The sequence below is a fragment of the Perca flavescens genome, chromosome 11 (genome assembly GCF_004354835.1).
Source record: "Perca flavescens isolate YP-PL-M2 chromosome 11, PFLA_1.0, whole genome shotgun sequence".
Lineage (NCBI taxonomy): Eukaryota > Metazoa > Chordata > Actinopteri > Perciformes > Percidae > Perca > Perca flavescens.
The window spans coordinates 29,884,626-29,910,736 of NC_041341.1; the positions used below are offsets into that span (position 1 = coordinate 29,884,626).

A 26,111-nucleotide genomic window follows, 5' to 3' on the forward strand; every position below is an offset into this window, starting at 1 on the left:
ACTAACCCCAGACAACTCTATAACAAGAAAAAAAAACTGTATTATATAGAGAGCCGAAGTCCCCGGTCCCTTCCGGTGGACCTCATGGGACCTTAAGTCAGAAAAACGGTAGTGAACGGGGAGAGGCAAATAATTTTTTGATCCTGTTTGAATTGAGCCATGGATTACAAATATGATGTTCGTCAATTTAAGAAGATGATTTTTCAACCAAAGAAAGTCTCAGTTACCCGTAGGTTTATCGTAATACCACTTAGTTTTGTGTGAAACAGCTCCGTGGACTACATCTCCCGTTTCACACAATCTACGTCACCTAGCTAGCTTGATGCTTGGTTTGCTAGCTAGCTAGCTTAGCTCTGTTCCACAACACATGTAACATTATCTTAACTGCTGTGTTTTATCCAGTCAAGTTTTTTCAGCAGATAAGCAAAAGAACGAGCGAGATCCTCTGCTCATTAGTGTCACAAACCAGCTCATGGCCTGTGGCAAAGAATGAGGGGACACCAACAACAAATATGGACCAATCAAAAACATTTTATTGTAAATCAAAAACTATTAACTTTAAACAAAGAAAAAGGAATGAGGTGTGAGAATTTCATAATGTAAGGTGTCTGTAAAGTGCATGGGTGAGTGAGTCTGTATGTGTGTAAATGACTGAATGGAAAGTAAGTAAAACTATAAAGGAACAAACAAAACCAAAATCATACCTGGAGGAGCAGAGAGAGAGAGAAAAGTGATTAGAAGCAACTTAAATAACCTGAGCCCAGGTGGCTCCAATCACTAACGACCCTCCTCTGGCTGCAGGAGTAACCACCCCTGCACTGCAGAGGCGGGGTCGTAACATCCCCCTCCCCTTAAAATGAGGGTCCCACCCTCAGCCCAAAATTTGGCCCAACCTAATCCAAAGTTCCCCCAAAAAAAAAAAAAAAAAAAAAAACTCAATCCCAATTCCTAGCAGTTGCCTCGTGTCCCCTGGCTGACCATAGCCATAGTTCTGGTTGTATCCAGGTTGATTCCAGCTCTGGCCTCCACGAACCCTGCCGCGTCCTCCGTATCCACGGCCGCCATACTGCTGCTGCCGGTAGACTTCTTTGGGCTGGGCTATTTTACTCTCACACTTCCGTCCACCGACATTGTGGTATTTCTTCTCTATAATCTTCTTGACAGGAGTCTCTTCTTTATGTGATGAATACGAATCCCCTCCTTTTCCCTGTCCTTGGATCTTGTGGAAGCTCAATGGTCCCAACCTCTCCAAAGGATCCAAAGTACTCCTGAATGACTTCCTTTGAGGCCTCCCACAAAGATCTTGACTGGATCCTTCTTCATGGCCATGGCTTTCTTTGGGTCGATCACTCTGCCATCGAGCCTGTGCTCCTTCCGTTCCAGAACCTTTTCTACACTGGCTGCGTCTTTAAAGAGAATGAAGCCAAAGCCTCTTGACCGGCCTGTCCGCTGGTCCATCATCATGGTGCAGTCTGTCACCTCGCCAAATGTAGTGAAGTAATCTTTAAGATCCTTCTTACTCGTTTCCCAGCTGAGACCACCAACAAACATTTAGCGGGTAACAGCACAACCTGGAAAAACCTCCAGAGACACAGTTGCAATCTGGAGATACCTTTACAGGGAGTACTGAAACTTGCTTTTTAAAAAGATGTTCATTTTGCCATCCACCCACACCTTACTACCTGCCAAGTCATTCCCCAAAATCATATGGACTCCCTCTACTGGCAACTTGGGCCTAACCCCAAGGCTACATCACCCTCTACCAAACCACATTTAGGGTTAACATCATGTACATGAGAAAAGAATGGAACTAGTCCCATGCCACGTGTCAATACACAACTGCCAGTATCAGACTCCTTGGAGAACGGCAAAACAGATTCCAAAAGAAAGGAATCTAAAGCTCCAGTGTCTCTTAAAATCCTGATTGGAACATTTTGGTTGCCATCTACCAAAGACACGACACCATCTGAAATAAAGGCTGAAAAATCACCTTTGGAAGACTCAGAACCAATCTCAACTATTGGTTGAGAAAACTCACCCTGGTGATCAGAGGCTGTAACAGGAACTGCCATCACAGCAGGTTTAGCTTGACCTAACTTTTTTGATTGAAGTAGAGGACAATCTGCCTTCCAATGTCCTTCAACTAAACAGTAGCGACAAGTATTAGCCTCAACCAGTGCTGTAGGTCCTCCAGAACCAAACTTCTGCTGAGGCCTTTGAAACAAAGCTCCAGAAAAAGATGACCTACTATTCCTAGGAGTAAAGTTACTTTTATAGTACATGTCACTGTTTGACTCAAAATGGCTTTTATGTGTCAACCTGTACTCATCTGCAAGAACTGCTGCATCACTTGGAGACTTAACTTTACGTTCATTAATGTATGTAGCAACCTGGTCAGACACAGAATCTTTGAACTGTTCTAACACAATCAAGTTAGACAGACCCTCAAAAGTACCAACTTCAGAAGCAGTGCACAGACGATTAAATGCAGAAGTCAAATCTCGAACAAACTCAGAATAGGTTTGTGAATCTAGCTTTTCCCTATAACGAAAGCGTTGACGATATGCCTCCGGTACAAGCTCATAGACCTTCAGAACTGCTGATTTAACTTTAGCAAAAACTTTACTATCAGCTACACTCAGTGTTGAAAAAGCCTCAAGTGCTTTCCCTGTAAGTACACATTGCAACAACATAGTCATGTCCAAATCTGACCAAGCTTTAGCTCCCCAATACGCTCAAATAAAATAAAGTACGTATCTGGATCTGACTCATCAAATTTAGGCAACAGACGAAGACTCTGTGAAACATCAAACTGTGGTACTCCTTCTGGCCTATTGACATTTTGCAATCGCGCTATTTCTAACTGCAGTCGCAACAACTCCCTCTGCTGTTCAAAAGTTAATGAAGGGCTAGACTGAAAACTTGCCCCCTCATTACTAGCAGACTGACCCAAAAGAACACCTGCTTCCCTAAGACCCTGCTGTAATCTAGTCTTAACGGTCTCTTTAAGTTTTTATCAGCAATCTCAATCTGATAATGGTCAGCAATTTCAATCAACTGCTCCTTAGTACATAACTCTAAAGCTACCTCTGAAGGAGCTTGAACAAAACTGCTCAAAATAGAAGACATCTTCCTCAACAATACAACTATTACGAATGCTCACACACACACACACACACACACACACACACACACACACACACACACACACACACACACACACACACACACACACACACACACACACACACACACACACACACACACACACACACACACACACACACACACACGCACGCTCCCGAGCCGGTGTAGGGGAAAAGGAAGCTCTACCCACGTTCACTGCCACCTAAAACAAAAAACACCACGAGCCTCCTATTGACACTCGCTGATAAGCCTCAACAGGAGAGGACTCCCACCTAAACAAAAACCCAGAACAGGCCCAAAGTGAATTGCTAACCAAGTTTAGCTATAAAGTTAACTGAACAAGAGGAACACATGGCTCTCAATGCTCTCTCCAATAATATTGGCCATACCAAAGCATCCCCTCAAACAAAAGTTTGGCAATCGGAGCTAAACTAACAAAACTACTAACCCAAATTAACTACAAAACCATAATTAAATAAGCCAAACTACAAGTAAACAAACAAATCAATAAGGCAAAAACAGTCTAGACAAAACTTTAACCAACTATTGAAAATTGTCAAAGTAAACTAAAATACTAAAGCAAGACTAAAGTATAACTAACTTTAACTTAAAGACGAGCCCCCACTTGTCACAAACCGGCTCATGGCCTGTGGCAAAGAATGAGGGGACACCAACAACAAATATGGACCAATCAAAAACATTTTATTGTAAATCAAAAACTATTAACTTTAAACAAAGAAAAAGGAATGAGGTGTGAGAATGTCATAATGTAAGGTGTCTGTAAAGTGCATGGGTGAGTGAGTCTGTATGTGTGTAAATGACTGAATGGAAAGTAAGTAAAACTATAAAGGAACAAACAAAACCAAAATCATACCTGGAGGAGCAGAGAGAGAGAGAAGAGTGGTTAGAAGCAACTTAAATAACCTGAGCCCAGGTGGCTCCAATCACTAACGACCCTCCTCTGGCTGCAGGAGGAACCACCCCTGCACTGCAGAGGCGGGGTCGTAACAATTAGAGTAACGTTACATCCCCGGTACGATACAGTACACAGAGACATTGTAGCTTCAGAGAGACGTCACCCATGAAGTTTGTAGTCTTTCTAATTACGTATTTTCACTGTCTTATACTTCAACACTTTAACAATAAACAGAGACTTTTTTCGGTTAAAAAATAATGTTTTAAATTGACGAACATCATATTTGTAATCCATGGCTCAATTCAAACTGGATCATAAAATAATTATTATCTCTCCATTGACCCTCGTGCATATGTTTTCGAAAGATAGGTCCCATGGACCGGAAGTAGAAGGGCGGGACTTCGGCTCTCTATAGGGGTGTAACGATACACTCAGCTCACGATTCGATATGTATCACGATACTGGGTTCACGAAACGATATGTATCACGATATTTTGAAAAAAATGCAAAAATTCAACTGAAAATCAAATAACAGATTTATTTTACATTAACGGTGTTCAATAACTGTCTTGTTATACATACAACTTAAAGAATGTACAATACTTCAATATAAATCAAGATTTAGTTTAACCTTCTGTATGTAAAGTCAGACGTCATATCCTATTCATTGGAGCATGAATGCAGTGTATGTAAACATGACGCGGGTACGGTAGCTCAACCAATAGGATTAAACGGACGTCATAGGCCGGGACACACAGGGCCGATTTTCGGCCGTGGGACAGTCTGGCGAGGTCAGTGACACGAATCTGTTCGTTGTGTCCCGTGCCGTCGTCAGTCTGGGAGGCTGTCGGCGTTCATTTTGGCCGACCTGACATGTTCGGTCGGCGGCAGGGCAGTCGGGACTCACCCGGAAATGGCGAGCAGAATGAGGTGACTAGAGTCTCTCAAAATCTGATGAAAATCTTTTAAACTGACCTTTGTTGATCTGAAATGAAGACAGATTCAGCAACTGCATGGCCTATTTCTCGCTTAAAATGTTTTCAGAAACACGTTTCAATGAACTATTTTAGTACAATATGAGATCGTATTCTGATTCTGAACAAGCCGCCATGACAGTCTGGCTTTGAATTTCCGGAGAAAACAAACCCATGTGACACATTCGTCCAATCAGCTGCCGGTTGTCATTTCTTGGGCAACAATACAGATTGCCTGCTGTTATGGAGGTGTGTTACGTCTTGTCTCCTCTCGTCTTTTTGATGTGTCCCGAGGCAGTTTTTTGCATATTGTTCTATATCTATGGTTTTTTGGACCTCGGGGACGCGACTGATCATCTCGACTGGCTTTTCTGCCGATGGTCGGCCGTCTGGTATGTGTTTCAGCACCTATATGGTGGTAGTAAAAAAAAATTAAATAAATAAAAAAAAAATAAAAAAAAAGAATTATAATAATATCGCCATACCTCTACGATACATATCGTAACATTTTTGCATCGCGATAAATCGTACCACAATATATTGTTACACCCCTAGTATTATATATTACTGGACGACAACTTAAAAGTACAAATAATAGTCAGCACTTATATTAAATAATAATCACAAAAATATATATAACACAATCACACCCTTCCAGCAGTGTCAAGGTCTGGCTAACTTACTCAAACCCTACTAACCACGGTGGTACCACGCTCGCGCGCACACACACACACACACACACACACACACACACACACACACACACACAAACACAACACACACACACACACACACACACACACACACACACACACACACACACACACACACAGGGAGAGAAAAAGAAACACGTGGCAGGCCTCATAGTAGATCGCTTGCGTAGCATCCGTCAGAACATTATCTTCGGTGAAACAAGCACACAGAAATCCAACTTACAGTCAGCGGCCAGTCCAAGAAACACAGTTCCAAAACGAAAACGGAAAAACCATCCACCAGCGGCAGCAGAGTCCTCCTCAGCAGAAACACGCAGTCGTCCTCTGAATCAGCACTCCCCGCCTTTAGCTCCAGCGTTAGCCATGAACACTCGCACAAAGTATGCTTCACAAACGGCTGCCAAACAAGTGTAGTGCCGTAGTGTCCACCTCTCCGTCCTCGCCACTCTCGTGTCTCTCAATGTCTGTCTTTTCTTTTACTCCTCACAATTTGCCGTTCGCTCTCCGTAGACTACTTCCCCTCGTGTCCGCTTCGTTCTCTTCTTGTTCTTCCCACAAAACAATAGCAAAACCCCCTTCCTCACACATTCACTACCTCACACTTCAAAATAAAGGCACAATACGTGTAAATATTATTCAGTTTACACCACTGTTAAGCTTTGAAACCATTTAGAACATTAACTTCTAATTTTTAACATCTTAAATACTAAATCATGTTTAATTCAGAACTAAAGTGTTTAAGCTCTCAGTTAACACCTTTTTATTTCTCTTTTAAACTAAAATACTTTCAGTTCAATTGCATTATTAACATTTTTGTTTCTTAAACATAGTTTATACATAAAGTAACTGGTTTAAATCCCTCAGATTTACACCGGGCCTACAACCAATTATGTTTTATTGGACAGCATTGATGAGTTACTGTAGGCCCACAATCCTACACAAAGGTTTTACAGTGCAGGCCTGTGTCATGGAAGCAGTCCATCACATACAATATCCACTTCCCACTCTCACTAGTCTTAACACAACTATGCCTGTTTCATCTGAGTGTTAAACATCTACTTGCATGATGCAAAATACAGCTTTCTCTTGCCTCTTGCTTAGTCAATATGATACTACACTGTACAAAAAAAAGTCAAACCACACCACCAAAAGCTTAGAAACGCCAAGTCAACATCCAAGACCGCCGAGACCCGGTGCTAATACGGCACCGGTGCCTTAACGACCTTTATCTACCGGACCGCGGATTTCGGTGCCTTATTTAGGTACTACTTAAATGCCTGCGCTTCTCTCTGATGCTCTGAAAATGGACAGCAACAGAAACATCGCCGCACGGGACGCTAGCTAACACTACACTTGACAGCAGGTAACGTTAGCCTACCGTTAGCTAGCAGCTAGAGTAAACACGGTTAAAATGCTGACAGCTAAACGATGTAAAAGTGTGTCTGTATTTCACTGTGTAGGATTCCAACAACGGTCTGCTGCTGCCGTTGTCTGAAAAACAACACAGCCTCGCCTCGCCAGCTTCGTGGTGCATTCAAAGTTGTTGTAAAATACCCTTTTCCCATCCAGTGGTTGTTTAACAGGAATTTACTGGTGAAATGAGTTATTGTGTGTATGTGTGTATAGTTAGGGGTGTCACCTTTTTCAGCCCTTCTGAGTTTGCAGGTATATGGTAGAGGCTGCTACAACATAGCATCTCAGACAGAGGGTGAATACAGGTGCAGCGACTATGGGCAGAGAAAAAAGTGTTTTTTTTAACAATAAAGCATGTAAACATGTTCTATTAGAAACACACAATACAAATATGAATCTGAAATCTGAAAATGAGCATAATAAGGTAAGAGCGTAATAAGGTCCCCTTTAAAAAGTTGCACTTGAACACACTACAAAGACTACAGCTGACCAAGCATATATGTTCTGTGCTTAGGTAAGAGGAAATAACTAGTAAGTAGTATGTCTTTGTACTCCAAATAACATTGCAGTGAGACAAGTAAAACAAACTAGCCAATTTTCATGTCACTGTGAATCTGAATAAACAGGTTTGTTGTATTCTTAAGATCCAAATTGAGAATATGTCTGATAAAACAAATTGCAAATGGCACTGTCAAGTTTTGTTTTGTCTGTTATTGACGTTCTACACTCGTGGTTTTGCTTGTGGAAGCAGAAATACTTGGGAACAATACATAATCGAGTGAAATCACTGGTTTGCTAGGCTGAATAGCAAGAGAAAACAGGCAGTCAGTGAAAGAAGGCAGCTCTCTATCATGATGGGGACTTACAAGAGTCAATGGTGCCAGATACACTGCAAAATTACAGGGGACGATGGCCATGCATGACTCAATAGTGGCCTACAGGCTATCATTGCAAGAGGCTGACAGACCAATAACGCCAATTCTACCCTTACCTCATATAGAAGTTAGGTCGATTTTCCCCACTCACTAGTTCCCAAATTGTTTGAATGCCTAATTCACAAACAGCCTAGCTGGAGCAAATGCTCCAACAAATATCATGAAATTGTCATATTGTTAGTACTAATATTTGAAAGGGAAAATTGGATACATCCCTATTATGTGTCGCTTGTTTGTGTTATTTTCGGCTTAAGTCAGACTGCTGTTACCTCTGCATTCTTACATCAAAACAAGGAGTTCACAGCTTAAGCTGAAAAAAACCCAAAAAAATGAACCTTGGCATTTGCCATTGTGGTACCCGTTGCATTGCTCCATAAACACGCATCCAAAAAATTATTTATTTTAGCAAACAGTAAACTCAGATACAGGATACACCAAAGAGCCTGCCTTTTTCCTTTTACACTACTGCCTCCACACAGGCCCACAAAGAATGGAAAAGTTTCAGCAGATGAGCCCTTTCCTCTGCCCCCTGCCTGAGTTCCAATTGATTTTTTTTGCCTCTGAATCCTGTCTTTTGAAAGCACTGCTATTATCCCCCTGTGGCACGCTGCACTGATGAATGCCTTTCAACCCTCTCTCCCATGTTTCTCAGCCAGTCATTATCAAAGTGTTGAATTAATCAGCCTTTTAACAGCATGAGCTATCATGAGGCTTAGCAGCCTCATGATAGGCCAATTCCTACACTATTCCTGCTGTTTTTTCCCCGAACAAAGACATCTCTCCTCTGTGGATTCAGTTGTTTGCCTCATGAAGGGATATGTACATTGGTTGAGACATTTACATGTACATTTTAATCAATTCAGTCATTGCAAACCTTGTCTGCAATGAGATTTTTGACTGCAAACCCTATCTCTGCTCAGGGATTTTTGATGTTTGACTTTTGTTTTAGTGTGCGAGTATCTATTTACATATTTACATATATTTTCCCCTACAAACACCATCTTGAACATGATTTTGTTCATTTTGGGTTACGGTTTAAAAAATAAGTTTTGTAGAAAAATGATAAAACATTACGAAATACAAAAAAAATGTGTTTGTGGATTTAAGTTGGATTTTGAAGGACTGGCACTTAACTGTGAGAATTGAGGGATATTTTTCACCATTGCCTTCATGTTCTAATTGATACCCATTATATACACAAACAATAATTTTTAAAAAGTGATGGTTGTCCTTTCCTTTCACACAGGGCATCTTTGTGTTCTGCCTGGTGTGGTCAGTGGGTGCTAGCTGTGACGATTCAGGCCAGGTAAAGTTTGATGCTGTGTTCAGGGAGGTACTGGATGGCCCTTTAAGTGATGAAACCCGTGCCTGCCACGGCATTCTGGCCACTGTCAAGGCGCCACCTAAACAGCTCACAGTGCCTCTGCCCAATGAGGGAACGGTCTACCAATATCGCTTCATTAAAGAGGTAGGGCTGCTTCTGATCTTTTTTTTTTTAACTTGAGTGATATCTGAAAAAACACTGAAATGTGTGACTTACTTCTTTATGAGCTGCTTATGGAAAAAGCTTGGAGAAGTTTGAGTTGTGGTTTACATATTAGGAGTTAAAGGAACACGCCGACTTATTGGGAATTTAGCTTATTCACTGTAACCCCCCAGAGTAAGACAAGTCGATACATACCCTTCTCATCTCCGTGCGTGCTGTAAGGCTGTCTGATGGCTCCAGCGGCATCAAGCCAGCACAGAACATGCAGGTGAATGGTTCCAGCAATCCTACTGCTCCGAATAAGTGACAAAATAACGGCAACATGTTCCTATTTACATGTTGTGATTTGTAGAGTCACAGCGTGTACAAAAAACAACTTAACATGAGACACAGCCACCTTCTATCCCTAAACAAACCAGGAACTATATTCTTAGGCGGAAGAATATAGTACTTTGGCGGAGTGATATGCTCGCAGCAAGCCTGTCTGAGAATATAGTTCCTGGCTTGTTTACGGTTAGAAGATGGCTGTGTCTCATATTACGTTGTTTTGTGTACACGCTGTGACTCTACAAATCACAACATGTAAATAGGAACATGTTGGCGTTATTTTGTCACAATTTGGAGTAGTAGGATTACTGGAACCATTCACCTGCAGGATCTGTGCTAGGCTAAGCAAATGCTGGAGCCGTCAGACAGCGTTACAGCACGCACGGAGATGAGAAGGGTATGTATCGACTTATCTAACTCTGGGGGTTACGGTGAATAAGCTAAAGTCCCAATAAGTCGGCGTGTTCCTTTAAGAATGGCACCAAAACCAAGCATATTTCTGTCACAGTAAAGAATACAAATAGTTATACTATAAAGTAGTTTTGTTTTGACCATCATTACCACAATAACTGACAACAAAGACACAAGGCAGTCCCCTCTACATTCTACATCAAGCACTTGTGGAATAGAAGAATGACATACCTGTATATTTCTTTCTTTTCCTCAGACGGTAGGGAAAGAGGGACACTCATTTTTTCTCTTTGTGTGACCTTTATAAAGTGTCGTGCTTCTGTCTCTGTTCCATGGCTCTACCTGCCTGGAATTTGCTGCCAGTAAATTTATATTAATATTAATCATGGAGAATGGAGAAAAAGCAAAGTTTTCACAGCAAAGAAAAATAAACCACACAGTCCAATTCCTGCATACAAGCTGATTTGGTACATCTGAACTGTATGACATTTTTGTAGTTAATTTACAATGTATATTAGTAACTATCATAGTGATATTGCATACAAGATAGTTTGGGCCCAGATAATTGTGACAGGAAAGTTTCATATTGGCTCATTGTTTAAACACTTGTCAATTTTATCTTACAAAAGAGGATGAGAGCTGGTATGGTTTTATAGTAACAAAGAAGTCTATTACATCTGTATTATTTATGTCTGACAAGATAGACAAATCATTTGTGTACTCCATGTTGTCATATGTTCTTACTTACAGTCGGAGACTAGATATTATGTGTCCAATGTTAGATGGTCCCCTTGGTTATTTTGGTAAAGTGGGAGCACAATGGTCTTTAATATCTCTTAACCTTTTTTTTTTTTTTTTTTTATTCTTTTTAAAATACTCTTTAGGGCCCAGGCAGGTGGGAGCTGTGGACAGATGAGCTAAAGTCCTCTCCCCCGCTATGCAAAGACATGCAGTTCAGTGAGATCATAGTGCCCACTGAGAACACGGTACGCTACACGGCACTGATGGAGCTCCTCGTCACCCACCACAAGCCCACTATATTCATTGGCCCCACTGGTACTGGCAAGAGTGTCTACATTACAGTGAGTTGTTTGCTATATGTTTTTTTTTTGCTTGGAAAAGGTATTTTGCGCTGAGCAGAAACGAATTTGAGGTAAGAATGATGCAGATGCACCACCATCTCCAGCAGATTTTATTAGCATAATTGATTTCCCAATCCTGATCAGTGACTCATAGCCACATGATATCACCGTCCAACATCAACCACATAAAAAAGTCACAAAAAAATGACAATCTGACAGTCAGACGGGCCGACCCGCGGGCCATCAGAGTGCTAAGAGGTGAAGACAGTAATTATTTAAATAGTACTCTGTTGAGTTTTCTTGTAAATTGTATGTTTATTCAGTGTGTCTCACTAAAATGCTTGTCCTTCCTCATTAAGCAGACATTTTTAAACATTTTAGAACCGTTATTGTTTACATGTACTGTATATTTGGCTAGCTAGCTGTTAGTGCCTTTAACACCACAAACTGTTGATCAATGGATTAGCATGAAACCATCAGCAGGAATGGGAATTGAGCCGTCTGCATGCTAATGCATGTGAGTCCTTGTGCATGTGCATAAGATACCAACGAAACTGGGAGCCATTAATCAAAACATTGCCCTTTTGTGCTACGAGTGGGTAATAAGCATATGCTAATATCGTCCACTTCAATTTACTTTGTTTACAGTGAATACAAGTTGTACACTTGCTTGTTTCTCTGCTTGATTAGTTTGAAATTGGCAAAGTCTTAAAACGTAATACACAGAATTGTTGATACCTATAGTCACCCCTTTTTAAAGGGGCTATACTCAACATTCAGAACAGTTAACACATTAATGGCATCCTGAGCAGTGAATGAAGTCACACTCCCTCTGTGTGTGTCGTAATCTGAGCTTCTCTGTTGTTGTCTGTTTTGTTAGCCGGTCAGGTCGCACATGCATTTTATCGCATGAGTGCCTTGTGCATCGGTATCAGACGCCGAGGGGCATGACAAAGTGTCTGTATTTGACGAGTTGGGGAACTGTCTGTGAGAGCCCCAGCTCCAGCCTTGGGAAACTGGAGTAAGTGCCCTGAACATACAAATCATTTGGAGGCAAGACAGCTACAGACACCAGGTGAAACCGCCACCTTGAAGAAATACTGAGTATCTCTCAGCAGACATTCAGCTATTTATGTCAAGGACTAATCCCCCTCCTTCCCTTTGCTTAATTAGTTCATCCATTAGTGTGCTCAAACTTGAGACTCTGGGGTGAATAGAGATCATCTCACTGGGGAGCATTCCTTTTTCTCCACTCTTCTCCCTGTCTGCATGGTGGAGCAGCTCTGTCCCATGCTGCAACCAGCAGACCATGGCTGAAGCCCAAATCTGGCAGGAGTGATAAACGAGCAACAGAACTTAGACCATAAAAACTATATGAAAAAATTATTAATAATTAATAATTATTTTGCATTTCATAACTGTTTTTAAGTACATATGGAAAGCAATTCTTACCAGTGTATCTTGATTGGGAATCAAATAAATGCAAAGAAAGTGACTTTATGAACTTGATTTTAAGATTTGTATGTGTTTATTATTTATTTATTTACTGTAAACAAAAGAAAAATGTGTGAATCTAGTCATATATTTGAATCTAGAGTCAATATAGTGTGCAGTAACTCCTAAATAATTTTGATTACTCACTGACGTCCAGTGATCCCCTTGCATTACTTTGCAGCAGTTCCAGTTTGGCTTCTCCGTGTCGTACAGGCTGTGTATGCGTGCGTGAAACTACTGTCCCCCTCGACGGCAATGTATAAGATTGGTCAGAACATGCCAACCATAGTCCTCTACGATGCTGACAGGTCTGCAGTTAGTTGCCACCCATTTTGCAAGAGCGGTAGTCATGTCTTGAGATTTGGTTTCATCCACAGGTCGGCAAGTAGCAATCTCCAAAATAGTGCTTTGCCTGAGCCTGCTAGCATCAACCTGAGTTGCGTTAACTGTACTACTAGCTCGTAGGTGGTAGCTCAAACTTGACGTGCTTATGGCTTTTGACCTTATATATATGTCAATGCGTTCGACGCGTCCGGGAGTTTTGGAAAATAAAAAGCGCCATTCAGAATTGTGTTGCTGTCTTTCTCCATCATGCCTGCAGCCTGCAGCAGCAGGATGTGTTACTAGGAAGTATGGCAAAGAAGGGTCAAAATAGTAGCCTGTTAGGCACGACGCGAAGCCGAGTGAAGTGAAATTAATTTAATAGATGGCGGCATGCAATTAATGCGATTAAAAAAAATAGCCCGCGATTAACGTGCTAATGCTGACAACCCTAATTGTTGTGCCTTTCTATAGGAGTAAGTTCATACCGTAACAAAATTAACTGTTACTAATGTAGGCTAATTAAAAACTGACCGGAGGACCGAGACACATAGTAAACACGCCTCTCTGACCGGTACCAGGGGGTTAGTGGTTAAACTGAGCGGAGGATGTGCTGAAAATGTCGTTGTGTGTCAGAGCCTGGCTTGCCGTTCGGCGCCTTAAAACAAAGCTCAAGCTGACAGGTTTACGGCCATATCTATGCTTACGGTTTATTAGCTAGCCAAACGCTGAGCGGTAACATCTGCAAACATGTAATCTGTGAGCGCATTAATCTGTTCGGTGTGCGTCATATAACAAACAGATAGAGCAGCCGCTGGACTAACATCTGTTGACCCTTGCAGGACTTCACTGTGAGCGGACTGTTTAGAGACTATGTGAGCGGCAGGTAGCGTTATTTGCTAGTGATGTGCGGATCGATACTAAAGTATCGATATTTACGATCCCAACGTCTCCTGCTCTAGTATCGATTCTCATATAAAAAGATCGATATTTAAACTCAGTAATTTGGAGTGAGTGTTAATGTTATCATAAGTAACTTGTTGTCACCTGAAAAGTCTAATTATATCCGGTTAGGGGAAGGAACTACTTCTCCTTCCGCCGGTCAGTTGTGTGTGCACTGCGGCTCTGTGACGGAGCCGGCCGCTGCAACAGCCCTTTTTAATTTCCCGCTACGAAGACTGCCTGCAGAGTGACTATGGCTGACCGCAAAAGGAGTCATGTCTGGCTGTATTTTAGCTGTAAAGACAGCAGTGACGCTGTGTGTGGACATTTTTTTATTTGTGTGTAATTTTCAACCTGTTTTACTGTACAAGTCTCTGAGATTTTCTTTATAATGAGAGTAGTTTATTGTCTTGTCATTATGCAGCAGCCTACTTTTTTACTTTACTTTAAACTATTTGTCACATCACACTACAAATAAAATACGTAAAAAGTATTAGTATTGGTATCGGTATCGGCAATACCAGCCTGGGTATTACTTGGTATCGGATCAAATAGGAATTAAGTGGTATCGCCAGGGGCGGATTAAGGTGGTCAGGGGCCCCTAGGCTGCTCTTTGTGTGAGGCCCCCCCTTAATCATTGTGCTTTACTGGAAAAATGTATTTAGTGCCATACATGGTCCACATGCAAATAATAATAATAATAATAATTTACACACACACACACACACACACACACACACACACACACACACACACACCAACTACCACCACACCACATAGGTAAAATGAGAAAACTACATCATAAAACTAACATCAACAGAGATGTAAGTGGAAAGAATACCAGATATTATCCTCTGCCACCACAGCACCAAAACAATTACAATGAAAATGTAACTAAACAGCAAAGCAGCAGAATTCCCTGGATTCACAGTTCAACAGCAAGCTGGTAATCACTTTTAGCTTTATAAACCAACAGGTAGGCTACAGCATCTGCAGCAGTGCAGAACACCTGGTTTTACTGAGGCAAAATCACAACATCACTACCAGGGGTGGAAGAAGTATTCAGATCTTTTACTTCAGTAAAAGTACTAATACCATACTGTCCTGCATTGAAAATGTTACTTAAGTAAAAGTATGTAAGTATCATCAGGAAAATGTACTTGAAATATTAAAAGTGAAAGTACTGAATGTCGAAAAACCCTCATATTTTTTAAACAAACCAAACAGTACTGTCAATCAACTAGTGTTTAATGGTCTATTCATCTCAGCTGACTTGTAGGCCGTTATATTGTTGGCTAGTTTGGTTTAGAATCAAACATCACATTTTATAAATTACATGTGTTTTGTGTGCAGAAATCTTAATGTGTAAAGTAAAGCTGTAACAGATGAATGTAGTGGAGTAACTAAAGTAACTAGTAACTAAAGCTGTAACAGATGAATGTAGTGGAGTAACTAAAGTAACTAGTAACTAAAGCTGTAACAGATGAATGTAGTGGAGTAACTAAAGTAACTAGTAACTAAAGCTGTAACAGATCAATGTAGTGGAGTAACTAACGTAACTAGTAACTAAAGCTGTACCAGATCAATGTAGTGGAGTAAAAAGTACAATATTTCTCTCTGAAATGTAGCAGAGTAGAAGTAGAAAGTGGCATGAAAAGAAAAGACTCAAGTACCTCAACATTTGGACTCAAGTACAGTACTAGAGTACATATACTTAGTTACATTCCACCACTGATCATTACTGAGACACAAACCACTGTGCAATACACTAAACTGATAATAAAAATAATAAAAACAGCAGCAGCAGCAGCACATAACACTGTTATTAACAACAATAATGAAACAGCAGCACAACATGTAGGCTACATATTGTTGCATAATCATCACGCCTTTAGAATTTTTTTTTAGAATTCACATGCAGGATCCGAGCTATAGGTAGTAGCAGGGACGGACTGGGACAAAAAATTGGCCCTGGCATTTTGGCCCAGACCGGCACACCACATAAGATCACAAATACCCCCGTTCTTGCGCTCCCCTGAATGTGCAACTCCTACTCCTTAAAACTATTAACGCCATGTAAGGGGAAAGCAAGAATCATTGAGAGTTGACACATTAAATACAAAAAAGTGCCATTTATTAATATAATAAAACTGTATACTCCTCATGAATCATAAAACAATATATATATATATATATATATATATATATATATATATATATATATATATTATCATTTCACGACTGAAGAGGCCCTGTGCTTTAATTTCAAGAGGTCTAGCATGAGTTTTTGTCTACCAATGCAGATAGAAAAGCTATAATTCTCATTAAGAAAACTTGCATGATGTGCAACGTTTATCTAGGCTACTTTAAGGACACAAATGCATAAGCACAAGCTTAAGGTTTGATGAACCTTAAGGTGGTGTTTTGCTTATTATTAAGATGTAGGCTACTTTGTTGAATGAAAGGCAGTCTAATATAGCCTAATAATAATAAAACGGTGAGAAAATGATCAGTCAAGACTCAGATACCCGCGCACGTAGCCAAACTAATGCAATGATACAGTATAGCATGCCTATTTCTTTTATTGTTGTAGTGTTATCATCAACAGTTTGTCCACCACTCAGTTTTATCAAGGGGTTAAGTGTTTTAAGGGGAGTTGTGTTTACCGCAGCCGGTTGTAGCCTCACTACCTCATCTCTGTCCCTCTCCTCCTGAGTCTCCACCTCACTGTGCATGTCACTGTAGCCGACACCAGCACCACTATCATCGGCCACGGGAGCTGATGAAGGTCCTGCTACTGGCCAAAACATGTCTGTCCATTTGACACATTTGGCAGCGTTTTTTTTCTCACGCAGCTTCTCAGCACCTCCTTTGCGTTTCTTCTCCATGATCTCTATTACTGTTCTAGCCTGGCAGATGCACACCCGAAACTGCATCCAGGCAGAAATCCCAAAGAGGGTGCTGTTTAAAGATATGCTGTCCTCTTCATTGTCTTGGTTAACCTTATCCTGAAATCCCAAAGAGGGTGCTGTTTAAAGATATGCTGTCCTCTTCATTGTCTTGGTTAATGTTATCCTCACCTAGCGCCACTTCACAGCTAGCCGCTGCTGTAGCGGCATATTCATCGCTTTGGACTGTTGTTCTTCATGTCTGTATCCCCAACAGTACTCGTAAAAAAAGTTTGTCATCTTTGGCAGCGTTGCCAAATACTTATTGGCGTCTTTTTTCTTTTTTTAAACTCATCTTGCTTTGTCTCTGTTTGTTTACTTACAAGCTCTCCTGTCACTGTGTTTATCGTTCGTGCCGCGCACCGTTATGGACTAGTCCATTTCAATTTGAAAGTAGGTGGTGTATGGAAAAAAATAGTGTGATATTTTTGACTAAAGTGTTTTTTGGCCAGCCCAGAGTCAATTGAAAAAACAATGGGCCAATTAAAAAATAAATGTTTCTTATGGGCCAATTAGGGTCTTTTTTTTCCCGCGCTGAAGTAAATTCAAAATAATAATAAATTGTCTGGCTAATCCGGGGCCCCTGCACACGGGGGCCCCTAGGCTGCAGCCTCAAAAGCCTGTGAATTAGCGCCTGGGTATCGCACATCACTATTATCTGCTACTGTAGCAGAGCTGCAAGTTAACGCTGAACTGAGCTGTGTGTTTTCAGTGTTGAACACTGCTGCAGGCATTCATGCATGTTGGTGATTTCCAGAGGTGGAAGACTTACTCAGATCATGTATTGCAGTAAAAGTAGAAAACACAGTGTTGTAGAGTTACAAATTACTTGTCAGTTACAAGTCCTGCATTCAACATCTTCCTTAAGTAATAGTACAAAAGTATTATCAAAATATACTTCAAGTACCAAAAGTAAAAGCGCTCATTATGCAGTGTAATATATCTTATTTTATTGTATTATATTATGATCCAATAAATTGTATTAAATATGACATAATAATTTAAATAAAATGTTTTATTTAATTCAAGTACATTATTTTCTAGGGTTTAAAATGTATACAGATTTGACATTTCCCCCTCATACTTCTGTCGAAATGGGTACGGCGTTGGCATTGAATTTCATTTGAAATGGTATTAAAAAGGTCTTAAAAAGCCTTGAATTTAAGTTGGAGGATCCTGGGGGTATCCTGATAATAGAATGACTTCCATGGTCCCTGCACCAGTACAATCAGATAGCTGTACACGAGCCTCCTTCACCTGCCCAATTCTACTCTGGAGTGAGACAGAGAGGACAGAGAGAAGCTGTGGCACTGTTTTATAATTTAGATAAGAGGATGATGATGCATCTTGGCGGCACCCTGTGATCATCCACATCACAAATCCTCTGTAATTATGCAGGTCGTTACTCACATGATTTTACAAGCATGTGTAAGAGCACTGTGTGCATGCTTCTACACATGGGCACAGGGGAAGCTAGAGCATGTGTTCTGAACAAACATGGTACATAAAAAAAATATACTATGAAAATCAGATTATCCACGACTACTTTTTCGCCTATGTTCTGACCCGTTAATATAAACAGGGAAGGCCATTTGTCCAAAAGGGCATTTTATCGAAATGGCCTTTCATGAAAGCCTCTTTTAGCTTTTAGTAAAACGCCCTTTGGTAAACCCTCATGCAAAATCAAAAATTCATTGCTTTTACCCTTTTGACCTGCAGAACATTACTTTAGATTGTGTCCTGAGAGTGCAACTAATTCCCTACTTCATTTCAAAGTCATTTTCATAGTTTAACTGCAATCCACATTTTATCTAATGAAATACTCAGTAAATGCCACATTTAATTAGATTACAAAGCTTATCACAACCATTTTCCAGGATTAAACATTTTCAACCAAATGAGCACTTTTTTAAAGCTCTTCATAAGTCACTTTAGGTGATCTGAATATCCAATACACATGTACCTCAACAGATTTGTACACTTCATTAGTAAACCCTTAACAAACAATGTAGTTAGCCCGTTGTTTCAAACAGTACTTATTTTCAAAATGTCACTTTTCCAGATAATAGCTCTTATTGTTTGTTGCCATTTTGTATTATTGTGTTGTACGCATGTAGATATTCACGGTGATGATATACAACAAACTTCCATACAATGAGATTTGATGATAATCTGTGTTTATATTTCCAATATCTGTTGCTCAGGACTTTCTATTGAATCGGCTGCAGAAGGATGTCTACTGCCCATTATTTGTCAACTTTTCAGCCCAGACCACTGCTGCCCAGACCCAAAACATTATTATGTCCAAGCTAGATAAGCGACGCAAAGGACTGTTCGGCCCCCCTTTGGGAAAGAAAATGGTACAGCCTCTTTATTATGCTCATATGATATTTTATGTTGCTATGACTTGTTGCTGTTTTCCATCAGTCAGTTTAGTGAGTCACTAAAATGTGGGCAGTTGTAAAGATTTGTAGTCTTTTTATAATACTTTATTTTGAAACGCATCTTTAAAAATGTTGAATCTAAACAAAACAAAAAAGTGTAGCTTTAAATATCAAATACATTGTGGTTTTATCCTTATTTAATCTTATTTCAAGTAATGTTATATCTCATCAGGTAATATTTGTGGATGATGTGAACATGCCAGCCCGGGAGGTTTATGGTGCCCAGCCCCCTGTGGAGCTGCTGCGCCAGTGGCTGGACCACTGGAACTGGTATGACTTGAAGGACTGCTCCATGATCAGTTTGGTGGATATCCAGGTCATGTGTGCCATGGGACCACCTGGTGAGTAGCTGTGGTACCCTAAAGATAATTAGAAGCGTATTGTTACAGCAATAACCACAATAACAACAAAGCCCTAGATTGGTCGACAAAATGCACATCGTTAAGTGAATACTTTTTTTTTACTGCTGCTGAAGTGCTGTTGAGTCAATGTCACAAACTAGCTGCTGTTTTGTGGAGTTCCTCACTGCCTTAAGGTGCTTACAAATAGCAAGTGTTTACCACCTCCACATCCATTACCAGTGTAAACACAAAAGCGTCTCTGTTCACTGAGGCAGCTGGCTGCGACAGCTGCAAGAGAGAGGCGATGGGTGCCTCATTCAGGTGCCCACACAGTATTTGCTCCTGATACCTGTACTGACAGTTGTTTAGATGTTCTAAGTTGCTGCCCAGTCTGTCAATGGCAACCACTAAACCCACACCAGGGAATCAATGGAGGAGCCCTCAAGTATTCTGAATTATATTACACCTCTTCAGTGATTATAGAGATAATAAATTGCCTTACTGTGTTTATGATATAAATTGGCTAAAATAATCTATCAATGTACATGTAAATGTGTTGATGTTAACTTGTATCTCAAACATCACCGAACTGTAGAGCTAGCAGTAACTGTTGACTGTAAGCACTCCACAGAAAACATCCCCTGAGTGGACTCTATTGACTCAGATTGCCTAGTCATGATGAGTTGTGCAAGTTGTTGACACCCTGAGACATAACTGCTTCCCCTGTTCCTGTGTGCTATGTCACTAGGGGGACATACTGTAGATCCAGAAAAACTTGCACCAATGTTGAATGAAATGAGATTACATGTTAAATGGTATTACGTCACTTAGAGCATGAGAATAATATGGATCATTTGTATGTCATGTGTGACTATAGCTATGGTTTTTAGGTCAACTTTTAAAGTGCCCATATTATGAAAAAATCCCTTTTTCTAGGATTTGGGGTGTTCTTTTGTGTCTCTGGTGCTTCCACACGCATACAAACTTTGAAAAAAATCCATCCATGCTGTTTTGAGTGAAATACGGTTTCTGAATGTGTCCTGCCTTCAGTCTCCTAGTGAGCTGTTCGTCACAGTCCGAAATGAGCTGGCTAACCACAACCGTTAGCTCGTAGCGTTAGCGTTAGCGTTAGCATGATAATGCTAATGCTAACGCTAGCATGCTACGTCGTTCTCAATAGCAAAGCACTGCTACAACACACACAAGTTCACCATAATCTACAAAAGAACTACTTACATGTGCGCCCTCATTTAGAAGTCTCCCAGCTAATCCTGCCTTGTAACTGACCAAAGTGGGAGAAACAGCCTTTCTTTTACTGTCTCTAGAGTTAGCTAGCTGACATGCTCTACATCTGAGCTACTGAGCATGTGTCAGTGCAATCAAAGATAGTACAGAAGAAGAAGATGAAAAGAGGTCTCACTCTGTAGCTAAAACAGAGACCAGGTGAAAAGAGGATCTGCAGCAGTGAGAGAGAGCTGTGCAGTACAACAAAAATATGGTGTTTTTTGAAAATTAAACCATGTAAACCTATTCTGGTACAACCTTAAAATACAGTTATGAACCTGAAAATGAGCATAATATGGGCGCTTTAATACATTTATGCTCTGAAACAATAATAACAACGTATTGAACATATAGTAAAATAAGCCTAAAAAACTAGGTACTGGGTAGCAGAAGAACTCTGCTAATAAGTCAATACCTATCAGAAGTGTTATCTCTGTCAAAGATTACAGTTTTTCCTCTTTTTTTGTCCTGCTTGTGTAGGTGGAGGGCGGAACCCCATCACACCTCGGTACCTGCGCCACTTCAACATGATTACCATTAATGATTTTGATGAGAAGACCATGTATACAATCTTCTCCAGGATCTCAGACTGGCATTTCAACATACGGTAACTACGTAGCATGGGTATTTTTGTAAGGTGCCTTTCCCCAAAATGTCCCCAAGTTTTAGGAATCAGTTTAGGAATCTTTATAATTAAACCTTTTACATGTAATCCACTGAGCTACTCTAGCAGCTTGACCCGTTTAACCTACAATGTTTTCAAATCCTGGGGTAGCATCTCACCACTTTAAGCAAAGAATGAATTGTAAATAATTATTAGCCAAAGATCATTTAGCAGCTTGAACTGCAATATTGCACCTTAAGGAGGAGAAATGTTATTAACAATTATTTTATTTATCAGTTTCTGTTTCAATAATTAGAGGATTAAAGTGTTCTTTTTCCTCCTCTCTTAGTACACTGCCACAGTGTTTACCTCAGAGACCTATTACCTATACCCAACTACTTCTGCAAACATCATTATCACTTCACATCAAAATAGCAATTTCCCACTTTGACCGTATTTTTGGAAATACATTGTTAATGCTAATGATAACAGAAAGATCCATAATCATAGATATTTCATGAATTAATTTTATAAGTGTTTCGTTATAGCTGCAGTTGGTCATATTTGCTCAAACTGTCACTTTATCCTGACAGTACTACATAAATCTGATAATCTTAAAAAAAAAAAAAATAACGTTCCTCTGCCTCCTCCTGGTGCTCCTAATGGCATGAGGAAAACAACCTACCAGAGCCGAGGAGTCTCTCACGCAGTGTCAATGACTGCTTGTGAACTCCGATCAAACTGCCAAACTGTTTTCCTTGAGGCACAGTGGAAACTTCCAAATGCCATTATGAGCACCAGGAGGAGAAAGAGGAACATGATTTATTTTCACAGATAATCTGTTTCATGTACAACTGTCAGGATATAGTGACAGTTTAAACAAATATGACAAAAACATATTTTTTATGAATGTTACCTACTGAACCTTTAACAAAATAAAATAAAATATTACAACATTAATTATTAATTATTACATTTCCTAACTAAACTGTAGGGAATAATCTTAATGGGATCAATGAATCAACCATTCCATCTACAGGTTTTCTTTCCCCAAGCCTTTTGCCGCTCTGACCTCTCAGATCGTTAAAAGTACCATGTCAGTGTACCAGGAGGCCACCAAGAACCTGCTACCAACACCCACAAAGTCCCATTACTTGTTCAATCTGCGGGATGTCTCCCGGGTCATCCAGGGCATCTGCCTGTCACGGCCAGAGACTGCAAATGAACCTTCTGTCATCAAACGGCTCTGGGTGCATGAGGTAATGTTGTAAACAACAAACTTGTAAACAACAAACTGAAGAAAATACCTCTGCATGTTTAGGTTACTTTAGTTATGTAACTAAAGTAACCTAAACATGCGGATAAAATATCATGAAATACAAAAAGTGAAAAAAGATATAGCAGCAGTCAGTGATGGATTTATCAAGTCACTATTCTCTGGACTCGTGACTCGACTTGGACTCGCACACTGATGACTTGAACTCAGACTCAAGGATTTATAAAATCAGACTTGAGCTTTCGGGTAATAGGACTCGGAAGTTGGATGAAGTTTCTGACTACTTTTCTGTGTAATAGGAAGTGATGTGTACTTGAGCCCTGGACTCGAGTCACTATTCCCTGGACTTGTGACTTGACTCGGACTCAAACTCAGATAATGGCGACTCAATTCAGACTCAAATCGGATTCAAACACTGGGGACTCGAGACTTGATTTGGAATGGACATGTGGTGACTCGACTGAAACACTGGCTGCCGTCAAGCTAGTCCAAATCCTTGACGTTCCACTTTCCGGGATTGCTCTGTTGCTACCGGAAAATTTGCCAGATTTCACTCATTTAGGCCGAATATCCGTTGCCTTGGGCTTCCTTTGTGTTGGCATTTTAAACTCCGGTCGATATATGAGGACTATCCTTTTCTCAGACCTCTGCAAGGTAAATCCAGACAGCTAGACTGTCTGTTGAGTTTTCTGTTGCAAGACTACAACAACTTTTAAACGTACACATGTTCCACCAAAACAAGTTCCTTCCAAGCCTATTTTGCAGCGGCACCGGAGCTTTTCTACGGGGCTTAGCACCACCCAAGATGATTGTGATTGGTTTAAAGAAATGCTATTAAACCAGAGCGCGTTTTCCTCCCATCCCTGAATGCTATGTGGAGTAGCCAGACTCTCCACCAGCGCGCTTTGGAGGAGCATCTGGCAAAGCGAGACTACCGTTAAGACAAACTAGCCTGTTATATAGCCCATTGTATTCCTCTAAACCTCCCTGTGTTGCCATCTCTTCAAAGCGTTCTATCTCTAATCTGGCTTTCACACTTTCTTTGCCTCGTTGGTCCTCAGGTTCTGAGGGTATACTATGATCGACTGGTTCAGGACACAGATCGGTCCTGGCTCGTAGGCCATTTACAGGTGGTGTCTCAGAGTCACATGAAGGAAGACTTCCATCAGCTCTTCCAGCATCTTGACCAGGACAATGACGGAAAGGTCACTGAGGATGACCTGCGCAGCCTCATGTTCTGCGACTTTCACGACCCTAAGGGCGAGGACCGCAACTACCGCGAGGTGCACAACCTCGACCAGCTCCGACAGGTGGTAGAATCACACCTGGAGGAGTACAACAACATCAGCAAAGCGCCCATGAATCTGGTGCTCTTCCGCTTTGCCATCGAACACGTGTGCCGCATTTCCCGCATCCTCAAGCAGCCAAGTGGTCATGCCCTGCTGGTGGGTGTGGGCGGGAGCGGCCGCCAGTCTCTCACCCGGTTGGCTGCCTACATGGCAGAGGCAGAACTTTTCCAGGTGGAAATCTCCAAGACCTATGGACCCACCGAATGGCATGATGACCTCAAGATTATCATGAGGAAGTCCACACAGGGTGAAGCTCATGGTGTTTTCCTCTTCACAGACACTCAAATCAAAATGGAGTCATTCCTAGAGGATATTGGCAACCTGCTCAACACTGGTGAGGTAAAGTAGATACTGTAGGTGGATTGATGGATGAGTTGAGGTAGATAACGTACAAACTGATGGGAAGTGATTGATGCTTTGGATGAAGTAAAGATTACTGTGGATAGATTGAGAGATGGATAAACACATGGTTATTTAAATACAGTAGATGTGTATAGATAGAAAGGGTGTTCTATTTTACAAAGCCAATACCCAAACACAGACCATTCTGTTGTCTTTTGGTTGTTTTCAGGTGCCTAACCTGTTTGCAGTTGATGAGAAGCAGGAAATCTGTGAGCGAATGCGCGTGTTGGACCGGCAACGTGACCGTGACAAGCAGACGGATGGCAGCCCCCTATCCCTTTTCAACATGTTTTTGGAGCGCTGTCGCACACAGCTGCATGTGGTGTTGGCCATGAGTCCCATTGGAGACGCATTTAGGAACCGTTTGAGGCGTTTCCCGGCCCTCATTAACTGCTGCACCATTGACTGGTTCCAGGTGTGTGTATGAATGTTGCATGACTTCTGGTGTGCTGTTGGTTGCACCAAAATATGTCGCAGGTAGTTAATCAAAAGACAGGGACAATATGCGTGCAGGAATGTTAGTGCATCATCACAGGGGTGGAATATCCCTATTTTAAGACAAAGATAAGTCAAATGTGTGTTTTATTTTTTATTTCAACCCTTAAAGGGATAGTTGGTTTCGGTTTTAAGTGGGGTTCTTTGAGGTACTAATCCATAGTCAGTGTATTAGCTACAGTAGATGGTGGTCGGAACACTTCCAGTTTGGAGAAGCAGGTAGGAGTCCAGACATGGAAGCTAAGCAATGTACTGCTGTGGACGGGGACAGGTACCTCATACAACCCCACTTCAAAACATCTGAAACTATTCCTTTATGGATGATCCCACCCCAAATTTTTGTTCAGGCTTCCTTTAGTGGTAACTGATTACATTACCAGAAAGCAGAAAGCAAAGATTGAAATACACATTAAGTATGGCACTACAGTTGCAGTACAGCATATTTCCTTCCTTATCAGACCTGGCCAGAGGATGCCCTGCAGGCAGTGGCCTGTCGCTTCCTGGAGGACGTTGAGATGACTGACAGGTCCCGAGAAGGCTGCATCGACATGTGCAAGAGCTTCCACACCTCAACCATAGAACTATCACTTCGCTTTTTGAATGAGTTGCAGCGCCACAACTATGTCACCCCAACCTCATACTTGGAGCTCATTTCCACCTTCAAGGACCTGCTAAAGGCAAAAAGAGCGTAAGATTTAAGATATACTCTCTATGTACATTGTGATTTTGTTTTGTTAACTGTTATCTGATGTGTGTTTTTTTATTACTTCAGATGCATGATTCTTCACAAGAAAGCCACATTCCAGC

The 26,111-nt window shown here is 41.0% G+C and overlaps 2 protein-coding genes across 2 annotated transcripts in view; one reads left to right on the forward strand and one right to left on the reverse strand.

Annotated features, from left to right (window-relative positions):
• Positions 1-26,111, forward strand: part of dnah7 (dynein, axonemal, heavy chain 7) — a 98,399-nt gene that overhangs the window by 44,206 nt on the left and 28,082 nt on the right. Inside the window, exons 35-43 of the mRNA XM_028590638.1 lie at positions 9,345-9,566; positions 11,207-11,404; positions 19,314-19,469; positions 19,726-19,894; positions 21,659-21,785; positions 22,822-23,041; positions 24,120-24,746; positions 24,979-25,224; positions 25,763-25,992. Of these exons, the coding sequence (XP_028446439.1) occupies positions 9,345-9,566; positions 11,207-11,404; positions 19,314-19,469; positions 19,726-19,894; positions 21,659-21,785; positions 22,822-23,041; positions 24,120-24,746; positions 24,979-25,224; positions 25,763-25,992 (2,195 nt within the window). The remainder of the gene's footprint in view (positions 1-9,344; positions 9,567-11,206; positions 11,405-19,313; positions 19,470-19,725; positions 19,895-21,658; positions 21,786-22,821; positions 23,042-24,119; positions 24,747-24,978; positions 25,225-25,762; positions 25,993-26,111) is intronic.
• LOC114564186 (heterogeneous nuclear ribonucleoprotein A/B-like) lies at positions 471-1,551 on the reverse strand. The gene is given in 4 exon segments (XM_028591415.1): positions 471-477; positions 936-1,178; positions 1,180-1,284; positions 1,286-1,551. Coding segments are annotated over 4 exon segments (621 nt in total).